The sequence below is a fragment of the Falco naumanni genome, chromosome 1 (assembly GCF_017639655.2).
Source record: "Falco naumanni isolate bFalNau1 chromosome 1, bFalNau1.pat, whole genome shotgun sequence".
In the NCBI taxonomy this organism is placed as follows: Eukaryota; Metazoa; Chordata; class Aves; order Falconiformes; family Falconidae; genus Falco; species Falco naumanni.
In genome coordinates, this window is record NC_054054.1 from 83934975 (window position 1) to 83952847 (window position 17873).

The 17873-nt window shown below is 35.7% G+C and overlaps 1 protein-coding gene across 3 annotated transcripts in view; it reads right to left on the reverse strand.

Moving 5' to 3' along the window:
- Positions 1–17873, reverse strand: part of RIMBP2 (RIMS binding protein 2) — a 155913-nt gene that overhangs the window by 99343 nt on the left and 38697 nt on the right. For all 3 annotated transcript variants that reach the window (XM_040601852.1, XM_040601843.1, XM_040601834.1), the window contains exon 4: positions 15556–15693. In XM_040601852.1, the coding sequence (XP_040457786.1) occupies positions 15556–15693 (138 nt within the window). The remainder of the gene's footprint in view (positions 1–15555; positions 15694–17873) is intronic.

The window sequence follows — 17873 nt, forward strand, 5'->3', positions numbered from 1 at the left end:
GTGACAACCAATGCACAACTCTATGTGTGTCAGAGATGATCAACCTGCTAAAATTATCTTCTGAAGTTGTAAAGTTGGGTCATAGGGGACTAATTATATAACAGAAATGCCCAGAATACAGCTTGCCACTATTGTTATTTTTCCTATATTTAGGGTTTTTATAACTTTTCCACATTGATTTCAGACCAAGGTATTGCCAAATTTGCAAACTAGCTAATATTTTTTATATAGAGAAATAAGAACAGATTCTCTTATGAATAAATTTCTGTCAGCTTTCTTTATCTTTTGCTTACTCCCCACTTCACAACCTTAGTTTGTATTTCAGAATCTGACGGGTGTAGGGTTTATTCCACTAAACCAAATTACAGGTATTAATTAATGGTGCTTCTTTTTTGCTAGCTCCTGCAAGCAGAAGGGTAGATAAAAATGTATTTACAGCAGAATTTAATTATCCATTTTCAAGCCACTGGTCTCCTGGCAAAAGTCTCCCAATGTAGTTCAGAATAGGACTCGGATTAAGAATTAATTTACTGTCAGCAATGATCTGCAATTTAATGGCTTAATCAAGTTTGCTATGAAATTGGTAGGAAGCTCTGGAGCCTAATATTGCCCCAGAGCGTGCTGCATCTAAAGACAGGTTTCAGAGATCCATAATGTAATCATCATCCAACAAATCCAAGATTTCTCTCATATAATCAGGAACTGCCTCTAGCAAGCTTACTACTGACATTACAAAGTTATAGCTCATGGGTTTGAAGTTCAGTGCATACATTTGACTGTCCTCTTCCAGCTAAATCTCCCAAATAAACTGTATTTGCATGAATACTAAGATTAGCATGTAAATACAGGCCAGCGTGACTAACACATTCTTTTTCCTTTTCAGATCATAATGCAAATATAGAAAACTTAATAAAAAAAAAAAGACAAAAGGTTTTAACACATAAATGCTTCTTCTAGCTCTATTCAGAATTCTCCCTACAGTGAGCAGTACGATTACAGAGCTCTTCTACAGGAGCACAGCTGAAGATGGAAATAAGAGATTAAGACTTTGAAAACCACAGTTGAGATAAAATTAGCTATGAACTGAGCCTTTTTTTGTTAAAATTCTGAAATTTAAGGGATTTTGGTTAACTTTAAAAATAACCTCAATCCACATTTTTTGATAGAAGCCAACTGATAGAACAATAAAAGTCTAAGTGCTGAAACAGAAAATATTATGCCAGAAATAGGGTGATAAAAACTATTGAGCTTTCAAGGCCAGATAACGACCTCAGAGGCTCCAATCTTTCAAAAAAGCATGAAAAAGCTTCTCACATGGGGTGTTTAGCTGGGCTGAAATATTCCAAACTCTCTGCAAATTATCATTGGTTGTCAAAATATCCTGGGGGAAACTCCTAGAAGTGCTCTGAACATCATACCATTACAGCAGCTTACCTATTTTATTACTTTTTCCCTGCTAAGATTATGAATCATCCTTATGTCTCCATTCTGTCACCTATCCATATTTACATCACATCTGCCACAATGCTACTAGTACATCCAAATGCTTCTTTTTGCAGCGCTGACTGCTTTCCCCTCCCCTACTTTTAAGAGGAATAAAACCTCAAAGCTTTTCCTCTTCATTTATTCTCAAAACAGAGTAATACAGACTATCTCTAAAGTACCTATGTTATATTACATCTCTATATATACACATATATATAGATATATAATATATACTAATATATATTACATCACTATGTGGAATGATAATTTATATATTGAATTTAAGAAACATGGATGCAGAAGTTTTGGGTTTTTACCTCCTAAACATGAAAATGAACATTAATAAAGTCAGGATTGTACAGACAGGACCATTATGTAGTCCTACACCTTCACAAAAGGCTGTGCATTTCACTGTGTGCACATGTGGTAGAAGAGCACACCCCTTATTTATGCTTAAATAAACGGGTTAAAATTATGAAACTTATGTGTAAAGAACTGGTAAAGTCTAAAAAATACCAATCTTAAGGTCACTGAATCACTTGTATCAAGAAAAATCTTAGTTACTAGCAAACTCTTGTAGCAGTATTTAGGATAATGAATGTGCTAGTGTCAGAAATCAAGCATGCACCAAATGTGAAACAATCAGAATTCTGAAACACCAAGTCAACCCCCCCAAATAACCAAAATGCACAGACATAATGAACTACATATTAAACATAATACCGTGCATTGATGTTTGAGTAGTGACTGCTTGTATCATGTAATTGTTTAAATACAAAAGGTAAGCTAAAGAGATGAAGAACACATCTCCATAAAGAAAAGAAAAGGCAGTCTTAAATTATAACTTGTCATTCCTGTAGTAAGTATTTCTCAATTGAGTTTACATATAACATGTAAATTGACAGTAAGTCCTTTAATAAGCGTGTTGAGAGTACTGCAACATGGAGTCAGACATCCAGAAACATCTCACTAAGCATTTGACCATTCTAAATTCTAAAGCATTTCTCCATTCTAAAAGGAGAAAGTTATGAGAAAATTACTGTCTGCATCTTAATTAAAAAGGCTGAATAGGTTTTACTTGTAAGACTGGGCTTTAATCCTCTACCCTCCCATCCACTCAACTGAGTTACCAGCTAATAATTCCCTTAACATCTGTATAGATCACTGAACTGCTGATACATCATTTTCTTAACAAATGCATTGTTCCTCTAAGGTCTGCAACACTGCTTTGTTTAGTCATCTGCAACAACACATTTCTCATACTTTGAAAACTTCTTCAGAAGCACGAAACCTCTTTTTTACTCTAGTTCTAGAGGGTTCCTGCACATTCTGGTTTAAATTCTGTAGGTCACATATTACAAGGATATGTTATGAAAAAATATGGCTTTTGTTCTCTGACCTTTAAGCATGGGCTTGCCTCCAAAGATAGCTGAGAACACAGTTGTTAAACTTCAGCATCTTAACAAGGAAGTGATACTTAATGAGAAAATCAGAATGTTCATTCATTAAAAATATGCAAAAATCTCTTTTATAGCGTTGTATCTTTCCTCTGTCAACACAGCATATGTGCTTGGATGGTTATGCTCATTCAGAAACTGCAAATTACCAGAGCACGTGCCAATCTTGGAGCACGCAGCAATGATGGCAATGACAATTCTGGTGGGTTCCAGTTGTTAAGAGTTGTTCTAATAATCATCTTGCTGCCCACTGCAATACTGTTTATGATTATGGCAGTGAGCTGAAAACAGCTGCTCCTACTTTCTGAACATCCCTGTCTCATCCCAGACAGCATTTAATGGAACTAGTGGGCCTAAAAATTCACGCCATACATCATGACTTCAGTGCATGACCTAATGCTGGTTTCTTCACTTCGTAACAGCAGCCTGGTTTGTTTCTCTTCTCTCCACAGCAGTATGCCTAGAATTACATGCATGCTGTATTTCCACAGGTGGTTTTTTTGATCCTACTCCAACAGGAAAATAGATGTTTTCAAACCTTAAGTTTTTCTGGACCTTGATCTAAATTTTTAAACTGTCAACTATTTAAACATAACTTACATTCTCTCAAAGTTACACCATGCTGGATTGCCTTTCAAAATGAGAGAGTGATAGGCATAACACTTTGCTTTGTTTCTTTCTGTGCAATCATCTCCAAATTTACACACTGAATTCCTTCCTCAACAGCTGCAGAGGGCTAACTGCTAAGCGTAGATAACAGCAAAGCCTGCCACCATCTCAAGTGGGAAGCTAGACTGCAAACCATCAAAATACCAAAACAGCATACTTGTCCCAACTTCTTCATGTTACTTATTTTGGTATACTTAAAAAAACACCACCACGTAACTCATTAATTATAACCTTTCAAAAGTGTTTTCCTTTCCCCCAAATTGTTAAAATTTAATAGAACTGCAGCCAAAGATCTCATAAAACTATTTTTAGCCTTTGTCATGCAGAGAACATCAAGAAGAGTCTCATCTTTCTATTAATGCAAATGTATTTAAGCAGTCAGTACAGGAAATTTTAAAATATGCTAATCACTATCCCTCTGGACTCCAGTCTCTAATGTCTTTGCTGATGCTGATATCATAGATATAGATGTGATGTCATATCATAAGTAAAGGGAACACCATCATGTAAAGTGTCGATAGGTATCACAGCTCCATAAAGTGACAGCTGTATGTCTATTTTTTGCCACATTTATGTATTTCATAAATTTCCACATTCAACATCCTTTTAATATAGAATATTCTTATTTTCTGGTGTCTGAGCTGAACTGCCACAGTATGTTACAAATGGAAATGCTTTTAATAATCACATGCACTCATTTTTCTATTTAAAGTGATTCAGTGCTGATGAAAGGCACCAGATTGACGGCCTTGCAGATTGGAGTTCCCTGTTAATCCACAAGGAAAACAAGGCACTGCCAGGAGAGTAGCTGGGCCAGCTTCCCTCTAGTACTTCTCCACTTAAATCTGTAAGAGAAAAAACCCACCCAAACATATATATCACATCTCTTAAGTCACAGTATGACTCTGCTTGCTCATATCCTTGGCCTTGAGTCTTATTTTTACTAGTAGAGAAAGTAATCAAAGAAAGCAATGCATTTCTGTGATTGGACTACTGCCCACAAGTTGCTTTAGCACACATGTAAATCCAGCAGCACACATCACTTTTAGGCCAGCAAATGGATCCTCACCGTATAGTTAAAAAACTATATGAATTTTATCTAATAAAGCATTGAGGTGAAGTTACTGGGTCTTGGCTTCAGCACTCCTTTTCTGAAAGCAAGTGGTTCTTGTCTACTGGGTGTCCCATCAGGAATGACAGATACTTTCTTCAGCAGTTGCTATAAGGGAAAACCTACCTAAGACAGATGTATGTAACCCAATTTTGCCATTATTATTTACGAAAAAGAGTATGTATTTTATTAGCAATGTAGCCAAAATACTGAAAGTATTATTTTGGATTTTACTTATCTACCATATGGAGTATAGTAGCAAGAGTCACATCTGAAAGACAAGGCCTAGACCTAGACACTTGTCCAAACCACCTGTTAACTCCTAATCTATAAAACTGAACTAGAATGTGAAGAATAAAGATCCTTCTTTAATGACACACAAATATGTCAGCAATTAGGGCAGAATATGCTAGCATATAAATAAATAAACAAAAAACCCCACTGGATTTTGAAATACCAAAAACAGCTCAGCCAGAACACTTAAAACAGAGCTACATGGCTTGGTCATATGGCTACATGAACACAACCGAGTGATTTGGCCAGAAACAGCAGCGTTTCATTGTGCAATGATAGCTGTGAATCTGACAGCTTCCTCACACACCCTCCCACCATATTCAACTAAAATTCTGCCTGCCCACAAGTAACTAGGGAACTGTTAGTAAAGAGGTAACGGACCACCCCCTTCTTAATAGATATATAATTATATAGCTGTTTTCTTATTTCAATAAAATTTCACAGATAATATCAGCCTTGGATTTTTGTAAAGATCAAATCCCATTGAAATGAATTCTCTAGTCTTCTTTGGAAGCATAGGTTATGTCTAAAACTGCATTTTATCTTCTGTTAACTGTAATGATACAGCTGTTAAGAATACATTTCAAATGTTTGCATTCACTTTTTCTCCAGGTGAAGAGAGAATTTTGTTTCTGGAACTTCAACTATTAGAAATTACCTGCAAATCTTCATAGCAACTACACAAAATATGCCACCTACTGCTAAAGAAGGAACCAGGAAGTTTTAAAATATGTTCATGAGTAATCTTAATGTAGTGTGCTTTGCTTTGAATCATATTCTGTTCCTTTATGACTACATTTCACATGTTATGAGTTTTAAAAACCCACACAGAGAAAGAGTTAAATTATATTTGCCTTGCTGAAAAGAATAGTCTCAATTACGTCTTTGAGACCATGTACTCAAGCCAAGATACTTTTGGCTCTATATGAGCATATTTTTAAAATGTGTTGCTAATTATTTATATAGCTCATTATCTGCTTGCTACTCTGAGCACGACTCATTTCCCTCATCCACCCAATGCCTCTCAGGTAACAAAGAACTAATTGAAAATACTACTTTTTTAAGAAGAGAATAATTATCCAGTGCAACCACTCTGGAGGAACATTCAGTGAAATCCAAAAATGAGATCTCACTGTCATTAGATTTGAGAAGCAAAGCACTTACATTGCAACTTTCCCCCAAATACAGAAAATCACCTATCAAAGTTTCTTCAAGGGCAATGCAGGTACTTTACAGACAGCTGTGTGCATAAGGAAAGAGTAAGAGAAAACATCCCAACTAACAATTACTTCAAAACTGTTTATTTTAAGCAACATAGTATACTTCTGGTCCTCCAAAATAAAATAAGCTATACGAAGGTCCCACATGATGGACCAATAACAGTACATACTCCCCAAGGAGAGAAAAAGTTGCTATTTATATAGAACATGCTGCTAAATGTTACTCAGCCTGCAGTCCAGAATCTAGCTGGTGGTTGCCTCTCTCCCAGCATGACAAAAAATGGTAAGACTGATGGGCACACTTCCACACTTGTTAGCCAGTCTTTACACAGCATAGCTACTGTTAGAATGTATTTACACAGGTTAGCTACAACTATACACACCATTTGAGAGCCCTGTTCTACAAAATCTTATGCTTATTGAAGTACATTGTAAGCTGTCTGCATTATCAGTGGAGGAGCTTGTGCCAATTACTTACATCGGTAAATAACTTTCACACATCTCACTATTTAACAGCAATCTTGCATGCTGCCAGTGCGCAACGAATATTTTCAAGTGTCTGAAGACACTCAGAGCTTCATACACACAACCTTAATCAATTAAAAAAAGAACTGGAATGCTTCTTGGAGGGCAGGATCACAACTGCTGCTTCAAATCAGAGATGCAGTCTCAAAACCATTTAAACAGACAAGCAGAAGTTTCCATGACTTTAGTAAACTGGTCTTGTCCAACTCCCAAATTCATTTATTCTCATCATGGTACTTCATGCTGAGAAAGAGAAAGTCACTTGCACTATTTCCTGGTATAAAGTGAATGTTCCAAGTTGCAGGAATATTTGCTGAAGGAACAATGCTGAGGTCTACAGTCCTACCAATTTTAACTTCAGGTCAATTTACTATAAGAATTAAAAATTCTGGGCCTGTAATTATGTAGTTAGTTTTTATCTAAACACAAACATTATGCATGACTTACCTTGTCAGTTTTAAACTCCTCATAGGACCTTTTTTTTTTTAAAAAAAAAATCAACATTTGCCAGTAAAGTGCCTTTTGCATTTGGAATCTGTACTAAGCTCCCCATAGATACAAATACAGAATCTGTGCATATAAAATATGCATGAGTGCTAAGCACAGGTTTAGACATGAATTTGTAAACTTCAATACACACTAATATGTTCCTGTTCACACATCTCAGGTTTTCTGGTTATGTTTGATGAAAGATGACAGCTCAGAAATACAGTTTTATACATCTTTTTGACATTCAGTATGCTTTTCCCCAATACGTCTTTTATCTCTGATGTACATCACCAAGCCATGGGCTCATCATAGGCTCTAATATCCATATTTAGAAAGGGATTTCATTTAAAATACCTTTCTCCCAGGTGTGCTGCCTTGAAAAAGTGCTATACACTTTGTACAGCATTTATATGAACTGGATTTTTGATCCAGCACTTCTGGTGGTTTTTAGCCAGAGAAAAGCAAGTCTGCTAGCTTTGAGCAGCCTTCTTGCTGCAGATCTAATCACTAATACTTCTCTAGGAAACAGAGTGAAAAGTTTGTTCAAATAATGATCTAGTCTACATATATATGCTGATAGAGAAAAAAATGAGTATTCACACAGACAAGGCTGTATCTTGCTTGCAATACTCATATTACTAGCCTTGCTGACTTCCATGGTACTACTGGTTATCAGAATTTGGCCTGTATTAAGTGGAAAAAAATTAACACCAACATTAGCAAAAAGACTTGCAGATATTTAGAAATGGAATACAGACTCTTTTGGCTTTAGGTCATCAGTTTTAATGGAACAGAGATCCTTTTGCCACCTATTTGTCACTCATTAGAGTAATGATTGCAATCTTCAGCCATACAAAGGCTACTGAAGAGTATCTCAGCAATGCATTAAAGGACTCAGTGTAGTTCAGTTTGAGAACCATACGACAACTAAAAGTTTAAGAACCACTTGTTTCATAACATAAAACACAGCAGCAAAATTAGTACTAAATTGTTAGTTTTTTGGAAGCCTCAGCAGAAAGTCTAAGATAGCTCTAGATCTGAACACGAACCAAACAACCAGCCAAGGTATTTCTGCTGTTCCTATGGGAGGAAGCTTTGATATGCACTAGCATTCCATCATCCAGGTTTCATGTAATACCTATTTGAAGTTAAAATAAAAATTCTCATGCATCCTATAAAGAGAGTCATTCAGTCCCCTAAATTATTTGTAAATTACATCTCAAGCCACATTCAGAGAACCATCATCTAGTTCACCTCTTAATTCAGTAGTAACACCACTGAGCCTAAAGATTTTAGTACAGGGTTTAAGTTTAAGGCTTATGTTTTTTAAATCACCAAAATAGTTTGTGTCCAACCTATTTACTGGACAAGAAACCTTCCAAGTGAGTTTACTACAAAAGTCTGCAGTCTTGATTCATTAGCACAAAAGTTAATTAAATCATTCTCTCCTCAGACATACTATTTTGTCTTAAAGATGATTAAACAAGAGGCAAATGCAATTAGGATAGGAAAAAGCATAAGCAAAAAAATTAATCTTATCATGTGTTTCAGAAAAAAATGAAGTAATAAATTACCTTGCACCATAAGCCTTTTGTTTTTCTGTAACTGATAATGCATTAAGATTCTTTAGCTTTCTTGTTTAATACAAGTATTACATTTGTTGAGGCAATTTAGAAAGAAACTGGGACTGTGACAACAGACAGTACATTTAGGAGAAAGATAATATATACAGCTAGGCTTACGCAGATGGCGTCCCTTCAGGACAGCAACGAACAGAACACTGGGTAGTGAGATTTATGAAAATATAGACTACATGCATAAACACAAAATCTTTTTTTTTTTTTTTAAAAAATATATATACACACACAGAGTCTCTTAAACAGAATCCAAACTCATATTCCAGGTTCAAAAAATAGTTGTTTTAGAGGAGGTGGAACCTCTGAAGTTCAGTTTGCATCACTGGCTGTTTGTTGGCTGGATGCATTTACATGACAGAGTACAAAATGCAAAAAGAAAAAACGCCCTTTAAGCACCACCTGGGAATAAGAAAATCTGCATTCAGTTCCTGAATTTATCTTTGACTTTCCTTAGATATTAATTAGCTCAGTTATAGAGGAATAGAGATAAGAATGTTTCATTGCTCTTGCTTGTTTAGACCGGATTCACTGCTCAGTTATCTCAGTTATACTGAGATCATTTTGGGATGTCTCTTAAATCTGCAGTCACAAAACCCAAAAGCCTAGTTTTTTATTGTAAGACTACAAGGTTTCAGTATACCATATACAATAAGGGTTATCAGAATGCCTTACATTTGAATTTTATAATCCAGAAGGATTAATGGATATATTTTGAGAGAAATCACAACTACATACATGTAACACTTGAATAATACATAGCATATTTTTTCCAGAATCATAACAAGCCAGCATTACATCCAGCACAGGCAAAATTGCCCTGAGCTGGCTAAAGGCCTGACTCAGCTATGCTCTTTTGAATGTCTGAGCATGCCCCACTTCTCCAGAGCTCCCTTAACAGCCACCATCACATGTGTAAACCAGTCAGCTCCAGGTAGCAGCAGCAACAAAGCTTGAGAGTATCTGCTCCTAGCTGGTGCCCCTCCTGACCTATCCTGACCATGGCTCTGATTAGTCCACCGAAAAGAAAAAAAAAGATGGAAACTATGTTACAAAACTGTTTTTATTAAAAGGTCATATTTGAATCAAAAATCTTTGAGGGAGTAAGAAAATTATGTTCTAAGAAAGAAAGAAAGAAAAGAAGCCTGCTTTCATGGCTACTGATTTAATTCAATCTCATACTGGACATGCCTCATTGTTTGGGCCTTTAAGTATCTTTATTATTATTGTTATTACTATTTATTAACATTACTATTATAATTATTACTGCTTTCTCTCTTTCAGGAATGTAACAACCAGCATAAACTCTGATTAGGAAAGAGTGTTTTTAAAAACACATTAAGATTTATTCTTGATAGTAGTTCTCTTCATAGCCTGCAGCTAGAAAAAGCTTTTATTATACTGGCACTGTGTCAACAAAGTCACAACAGAATTCTACATTTGCACAGGCAATAATTAATCTAGAAAGTATCACTAGAAATGGAAGGTTGTATAAGTCATTCTGTTGATATGGAAAACTGATGATTGAATGTTAAAAGAAAATAAACTATTAAAATACCTCATTGGCACTCAGTGCTGTATGTGTAAAAATGCTCAAGAGACCCAAAATATTAAAAATTCAAATAAACTGTGATTAACTTCAGCATTTATCAAAATCCAGATACTGGTTTTGACCATGGATATTGCTGTTTTCATTGCTAGCAATTTCACACATGTACAGGGCACAGGAAATACAGGTAACCTTAAAAAGTTCCTTTCATAGAGCCAGCTATCTAGGCTAAACACCAACCATATGTCAAGCATTCCTATTTATGATTATTACACTAATAACCAGCCTCTCTGTTCTGCCAGCATTAAGGAACATAAACCATCTTCAAATAGCAAGCAAGACTCAAAATATTTACAAATTAAAAAAAAATAATTGTTTCCTTCAGTCCAGTTTTTGCCTATTATAAACACATAGTGCTTTGACCTCAGTAAACAATTAACCTAAGTGAATCTTCGGGAAGTATGACAGAATCTTGCTTTGCACAAAGGTATAAAGGCTTAAATGGAGTACAGTGTGCATTTCAGAGAAAACTATGTATCACAAAAGACTAACGTAATCACAGTTTTTCCATCACGAACATGAGATGGATGGCTGTATCTCAGCAAACTGCTGTTGTTATAGAAACTGCTGACACGTTGCTACTGTGGTGAAACTGGCATTATACTCACACTAATGTCCTTTTTATCAACCTCAATTCAAAATTCAGAGCACTTTAATTTACAATCAGGTAGCTGTACGTCATTCTCTGCAGCTGCAGGCAGTGTCAAATGCTGCTGTTGCATGGTAACTAACAGGTAACTGGTGCAAGTCTGTTATATTTACGTACACAGAAAGCTAATGACAGAAGGCAAAGAGAACATTTATCTGTAGAATAAAAAATTTGGTCTCTGTTTACTAAAATACAGGATTTTCCTCTGGCAGTGAAACCACAGCTGAAACGTACAGTACCAGCACGAAAAATTGCACTTATTTCTTCTGATCCTGAGTGTGAATGATAAAAGTTACTGTTACTGATACAGCTACAGCAATTCATTAAAAATTAAAGAGGAGTGAACAGTTAACTTAAAATTTCGCCCCAAAGTACTGTAACTACATTATGAAAGAAACATTATTTAATATTTTGTTAAGAAAATTTAATCTTGGCCTCAGAGTATGTAGTGCTCTCACTATCCATACTACAATACTATGTAAACAATAGTGTTTTAAATAGAGGCGGTTTGGGTGTACAAAGTTTACCCTTTATCCCGAAGGCTGCTACTGCCCAGCAACCATGTAGATTTCTTGTGTTCCCTTTAAACAGTGACATATTGAGCAGTGAGAATAGATTCTGAATGGACTTAAAGATACAGTCTATGCCGGACTGAAAGAAATTGCTGCAAATAATCATTTATTTTGTTCTGAAGACCCTAATCCAAACCATTGCTTTTTGGTTTACAGCATGATTTTAAAAGCATGAATCATTTGTGTGAATGAAATTAACAGCAAAAGTCCCACTAATTTCAGTGGCATCCAATTTTTGCCTCAAGTTGGACTTCTGTAAGTGTACTGGGTCTGGGTCTACAAACAACTACCTAACTTCTCAAACACCTTCTGTTAAGGGAACTTCCACACACAACATTAGAAGACTGACTTTTTTTTTTTTACCAGAAAAGTCTTTCACCAGACCTTAACATTCAGTTCACGTTACAGCTATGTAATTATTCTTTTCAGAAGCAGAGATGCAAAGAAGGTATGAACAGACAATTCAAAATATCTCATTTATGCACTTTTCTCTTGTAATATTAAATATTATTACTTTTGATGCAATCAAAGTCATATCCTTCAAATGGATAAATCCAGCACCAAGTTTAGAACCTCAAGCTTCAAATATCAGGCTCTTAAAGCAAAGCTATAAGCTTTTAGCTTTCAGTTCAATAAGGTACAATGTAAGAATAGTGAGAACATCAGATTTTAAAAAGGTGTCCTTTTATTAATTTTCTTTAAATTATTCTGTTAGTTACTCGTTGCAGAGTGCTTTGAAGATGAAGATCAAAGGTGATATATGAACTACTATTTATAACTCAGTCACCAAGAAGCGTGGATCAAGTAACTGAACAACAGATATGCTCCTCAGAACTCATTATCATTGGAAAGTAAATCACAGTATCTTATCTTTCGTAACAGCTGTCAGTCCTGAAGGGTCTAAAAGGCTTACAGTATGCACATGTTCTTCACACAGATATAGATGTACATGCTTTTAGGCTGGCACAATACTTCATTTTTAAAATGGGAGGGTATACCGTAGTAGCAAATATTCATATATGCAGGCCCAATTATAGGATCAGGTCTTGTTTAAATACAACTATGACTTCAATTGTGGAATAATGAATTGCAATCAACTCTGTGGAGTGCAGAAACTACATTAACAGCTGTAAAGCATGCTTAATAGAATAAACCTTTAGTAGCAACTCCTCTGCCCCTTATACATTAAAAAGAATACAGTTTATTCTCTATAGAATTTAAGAGCATTATGTACAATCATAAAGATAGTCCACAGAAGGATACCATGCTACACTAAACATGATGTTAGTATTTCCCGTTGTATACTTTCAAGAATCTATTGTTTGAACTCACTGTAAATGTACTGGGGCCATTTTGTAAGGACAGGTATATACAATCAATAATCATAAAAAAGGAAAATTTATGCATGGAAGAAAGCATTTGTATTTATATAATCATAGGATAATCTAGGCTGGAAGACTCTGGAGATTCCCTAGTCTAACTTCCTGCTCAAAGCAGGGCCAGCTTCAGAGCTGGATCAGTTTGGTCAGGGCTTTCACCAGTTGAGGTTTTCATCTCTCCAAGGAAGAAGACTCCACAACCCCTCTGCAAAATGACCATTCTCTTTACAAAGATTTCCTCCTCAACACCCATAGATCTAACAAGAATTTCCCTTGCTAGAGCCTGTCTCTTGTGCTTTCACTCTGCATCTCTACGAAGAGTTTGGCTCTATCTTCTCTATAGTTGCCCATTAGGAAACAGGCTTCCTGAAGAGTAATATACTCACTGTATCATCCCTGAACACATGACCCTCTGTTTTTGAACAGTACCACCACAATAAACATATTTCCTAAAATAAAGAGTAACTCAAGACCAGTAAAATCACCTGTATCTTTGACAAGGAGAACGCAGAGCACTGGCTACCAATGTTGGGACATAAACATTCAGGGAGCACATTTCAGCTTTGAGGTTTTGTTTTGTAAACTGAATTTTAAAAAGTATAATTGTTTTAGCACTGGAGGGTAATGTTATTCTATCTCATTTGAAAATAATATTTCTCTGTAGAACAGCAGTAGGTTAAGAAACAAAGCCCTGAAGTTTATATCTAAATGAAAGCTCTGAAACTTGTAGTTTACTCTGAGTTCAGATTTACCTGAAACAAACAACAGTAATGCTTACTCCATCTTGAACTGGAAGGTCTAAACACAATTTCAGATGCTTTACTCTTGAATAAAGAAAGAATAAAATTTTAACACAATTTGGTTCAGCTGTTAGCAAAACCCCCACTGCTTACAGATGATAGATGTTTCCTTGCCAAGTCACAAAGTTTTGACATTTCTTTACATTCAGAAGCAATGGTTCTTTCTACTAACACTATATCATAAACAAGTAAAGGCAATGTAGAGCTCCAAACTTATCAATATTATTTGCTTCACTATCATTACTGAATCAAGTCAGTGAGTTGTGGTTTTTTCAGTGTTTCTCAAATGACAGATAAAATATAGACAGTATCTGCAATTCTGGAAGTTCGTACAAGGATTGTTGTGTCCCGGTATGATTATGCACTGTTAAGTGCTAGGATTTGATTCTGCTAGCAGTAGCATGAGACCAGTCAGCTGCCCATTGCTCACTCCCCATAGCCATGCTACACTTTCCAAATGTGCCATTACAACTCCTCAAGCAGCTGTAGAAGGAACTACATGAGGAACTGATCTGTACTAAAAAAAACCACTGGGGTGGGGCAGGGGAAGAAGTAGCTTGATTAAGTGGGCACTTCTATGAAAAGGACAACTGTGAAATTATGGCTTAAGCTATCCTGGGCAACTAAGAAGGTTTTTAGAGGATAACCCCATACACAGTAGATCTCCTCCTCTACTCACTAACTGTATTAGTATTGAAAATTGACTCCAAAATTCAGCTCAAGCTATTCAATCTAGTTTCTCCAAAAACTCCCAAAAGCTTGTCTTCCTTCTTCATAATATTTGTGGTTTAATTACCAAGTTGTTTTTTTTTTTTTTTAAAGAAATAAAATCACACTTATTATAACTTCATAGTCCAAAAATTAGTAAATTCCTTGCTGTAATAAAAGCAAAAGCAGATAAAACAGCTATTAATTCTGGGAAAAAAAAATGTAGTGTTCCACCTGGAACTCTGATTTTAAAAAGAAGTAGAAATCTGTCCATTTATGCATTCAAATGTCTTTGTACTTAAGTAAAAGTATTTTATCTAAAAGGAAGAATTCAAGACACCTCACTGGCACAAATATTGCTCTCTGGAAGTTGTCTTCAGGTACACAAACATTATCCTATAACTTTTATATTCAACAGACCCTTCTAAAATGTTCTCTGAAAGCAAAAGGTGCCCCAAAATCAGAATGCATGCAAACATATAGAACTCCAACTGGAAAAAAATCTGCTGACATTTAGAATCAAGTGGCAGGACATATACACCAGAACAGATTCGCATGTGTTCATCACAACAGTTAAGCACTGGATCCTGCACTTTCGTATTCATGCATGCAGAGCAAAGCATTGGAATTACTATTTATATCACATTTTTGTTCATTAAATTCTCATTTCATGCTTAAATCATGTCACAAGTACGTATATATATTAAGTACTACTACCATTCTACAAGATTCTAAGAAATCAATACAGAATCTATTGCTATAAAGATCATGGAGCTAAACCCTCCTTCTCACGAACACTCACCATTAGAAAAGCTCGACCCCCTGACGTTAAGTGCACATGCAAACAAAAACACCCAACCAACCAACCAACAGAAGCAGCATGGACTGCAAAGCAAGACTTGTTTTTAAATTCATCAGATGACATAAAATAGTAAAATCGAAGTCAGGACTTACTAAAAACTGCCAATGATGATGTTCTTGATTTAAGGTGGTGACATGAGACTTAGAAATCTGGGTCTCTTCTAAAAACTGGGTCTGATCAAATATTTTCTGTGATGTTGCAGGCTGCAGACATGACGAATCATTTCCAAACTGTGCAAAATAAAACAAAACAAGTTAAATGACGAGTCTGTTAAAACTGCATTTGTACTAGCTGACTAGCACTTGCTCTCCCAGCTACACAGCATGTTCCATTAACATCTTTCTCATTACATGTGCCTCTAAAAGCTGCTTGAAAGTGATGGTTAGATATACAATACAAACAATGCAAGCCAATCTAAACTAATAAATTCAGCTTTGTTGAATAAACATTTTGCCAGGGCAGGCAACAAGACTGAAGTCCATCATAAACCTACAAAACAAGGCTTAGTGTGGTCATCAGTCCCTTGCAAAAAATTAATTTCAGAGGGTAAATGCAAAAATTTGGTTTCAATAATTTCTCTATAAAATGTAGGGACACAGAACTATGCAGAAAAAACCTGACTAATATTAATCATTAGAGACTGCAAGTTTGTCAGGATTTCTCTTTACATTAATAACAAAGTTTCAGCAAAGCTTATACAAAGTACCATTAGAAATCCTGTTTCCTTGCTAGCTCACCCACAAAACTCACAGTGCTTCCTAGCTTAAAAGGGATCATTAGGTTTGGTATTTCAAATGTCTTTGGATGGAGTTAGCAATGTCAACATTCTCAAATTCCTGTTTAAAAATGGTTTGGGATCAACCACCTCAAATACACTACATCTTCATGTAAACGTAACTTGAAATGCCCATGTTTCTGAGGAACCTTATTTTCCTGAATTTGGGGTAGTTCAAAACTACTTAATCGTTTGCTTAGCATTTTCGGTTCTGGCCAACAATCAAACACTCAACTGCAACTCAATAGAGACCATAAATTATTGAGACAGGCACAACCCAAAGTCACCCAGCTGAAAAGCTCCCACTGATCTTTGGGTAAGATCCTAATTGTTTGTGGTTTAGCATCATAACCCAAGAAAAGATCCAATAAAGCAGTTCTCCCCTCAGGCAAAATTAGCTTCCCTTCCTTATATCATAAGCCAATCAACTTTAATACTACCTACAGCAAGTAAGAATTAGACATATTTTAAGATGCTTCCTCAGGAAAAAAGAAAAATAATGGAAGTTTTTTAAAAATGGAAAAGAATTTTAAGAACTCAAACACCATAGCATCAGCATTGTGACAATTTTAAATGAATCAATGTAAAGTCTAGCATGAAATGCAATTGACTTGCTCTTCCTATTCCCAGAAGAAACTTAGCAAATCACCAAGATGATACATATAAAGATACCTATGTGATTGTCCACTTCATGGACATTAACGAATAGGTGGCTGGTTTTACTACATCAGGATCAGGTGTAGGTCTGTCAAAAAAACCCTACGATATTTAAGACTTAATTTACAAGGGCATCATGCAATTCAAATTAATTAACTGGAAGGACAGCATGCAGATATGTGAAAGACAGAACCTTCTGCTGCCACAGTTAAATTCCCTCTAAATCTCCAATTCAAAACTTCCAAAAGATGCACATGAAGCATTTCAGCAGTGCACGGGGACAGCAGATCTATTCAGCCTAGTGACACACTAAGGTTATTCTCATCCCCACCAGTGTTGTTCCATGAGTTCCTCCCATCCCCTTTTTCTGTCTTATTAATCATATATCACCTACTAAACTGTGAAATCCTCAGACAAATCACTCTTGTTGCTAACACGTATATAGCACAACACTCTCTGGAGTCTGAATACATACTAAAAACCATAATGTAACAACAGAAAAGAGCTGATGTATTTATTTGCCTCAGTACATGATAAGCATGAATAATTTTTTCCAAAGACTTTAAAACTTTTATTTTTCACTAAAATAGAATTCTAAAAATAACTTTGGATAGTGCCCTTCCACACATAAAATGGCCATGGACGCGTAGAATTGCATCCTATATGCACAAGCTAAATGTCAGAGGTTATTATCTAACAGATTGCTCAGAGTTAATCATAGCTACTTCCACTCATACCCCCACATTTCCATCTATTTTTAAATGTCTTTACTTACATAATGTTTGATGTCTTCATCAGCACCAATCTAACTCTGATGGCAACATCAAGGCTGTACTTGTAGGACATGGGAAATCACACTGAAAAGCATGCATCCTTTTAGATTTGGGCCTAGAAGCACAGGATCTTTTATTTATTCATGAGTTTCCCCGAGAAGAACTAGTGGTTGCTTTGTGTCAGCTGAAAAGGATCGTAATTCAA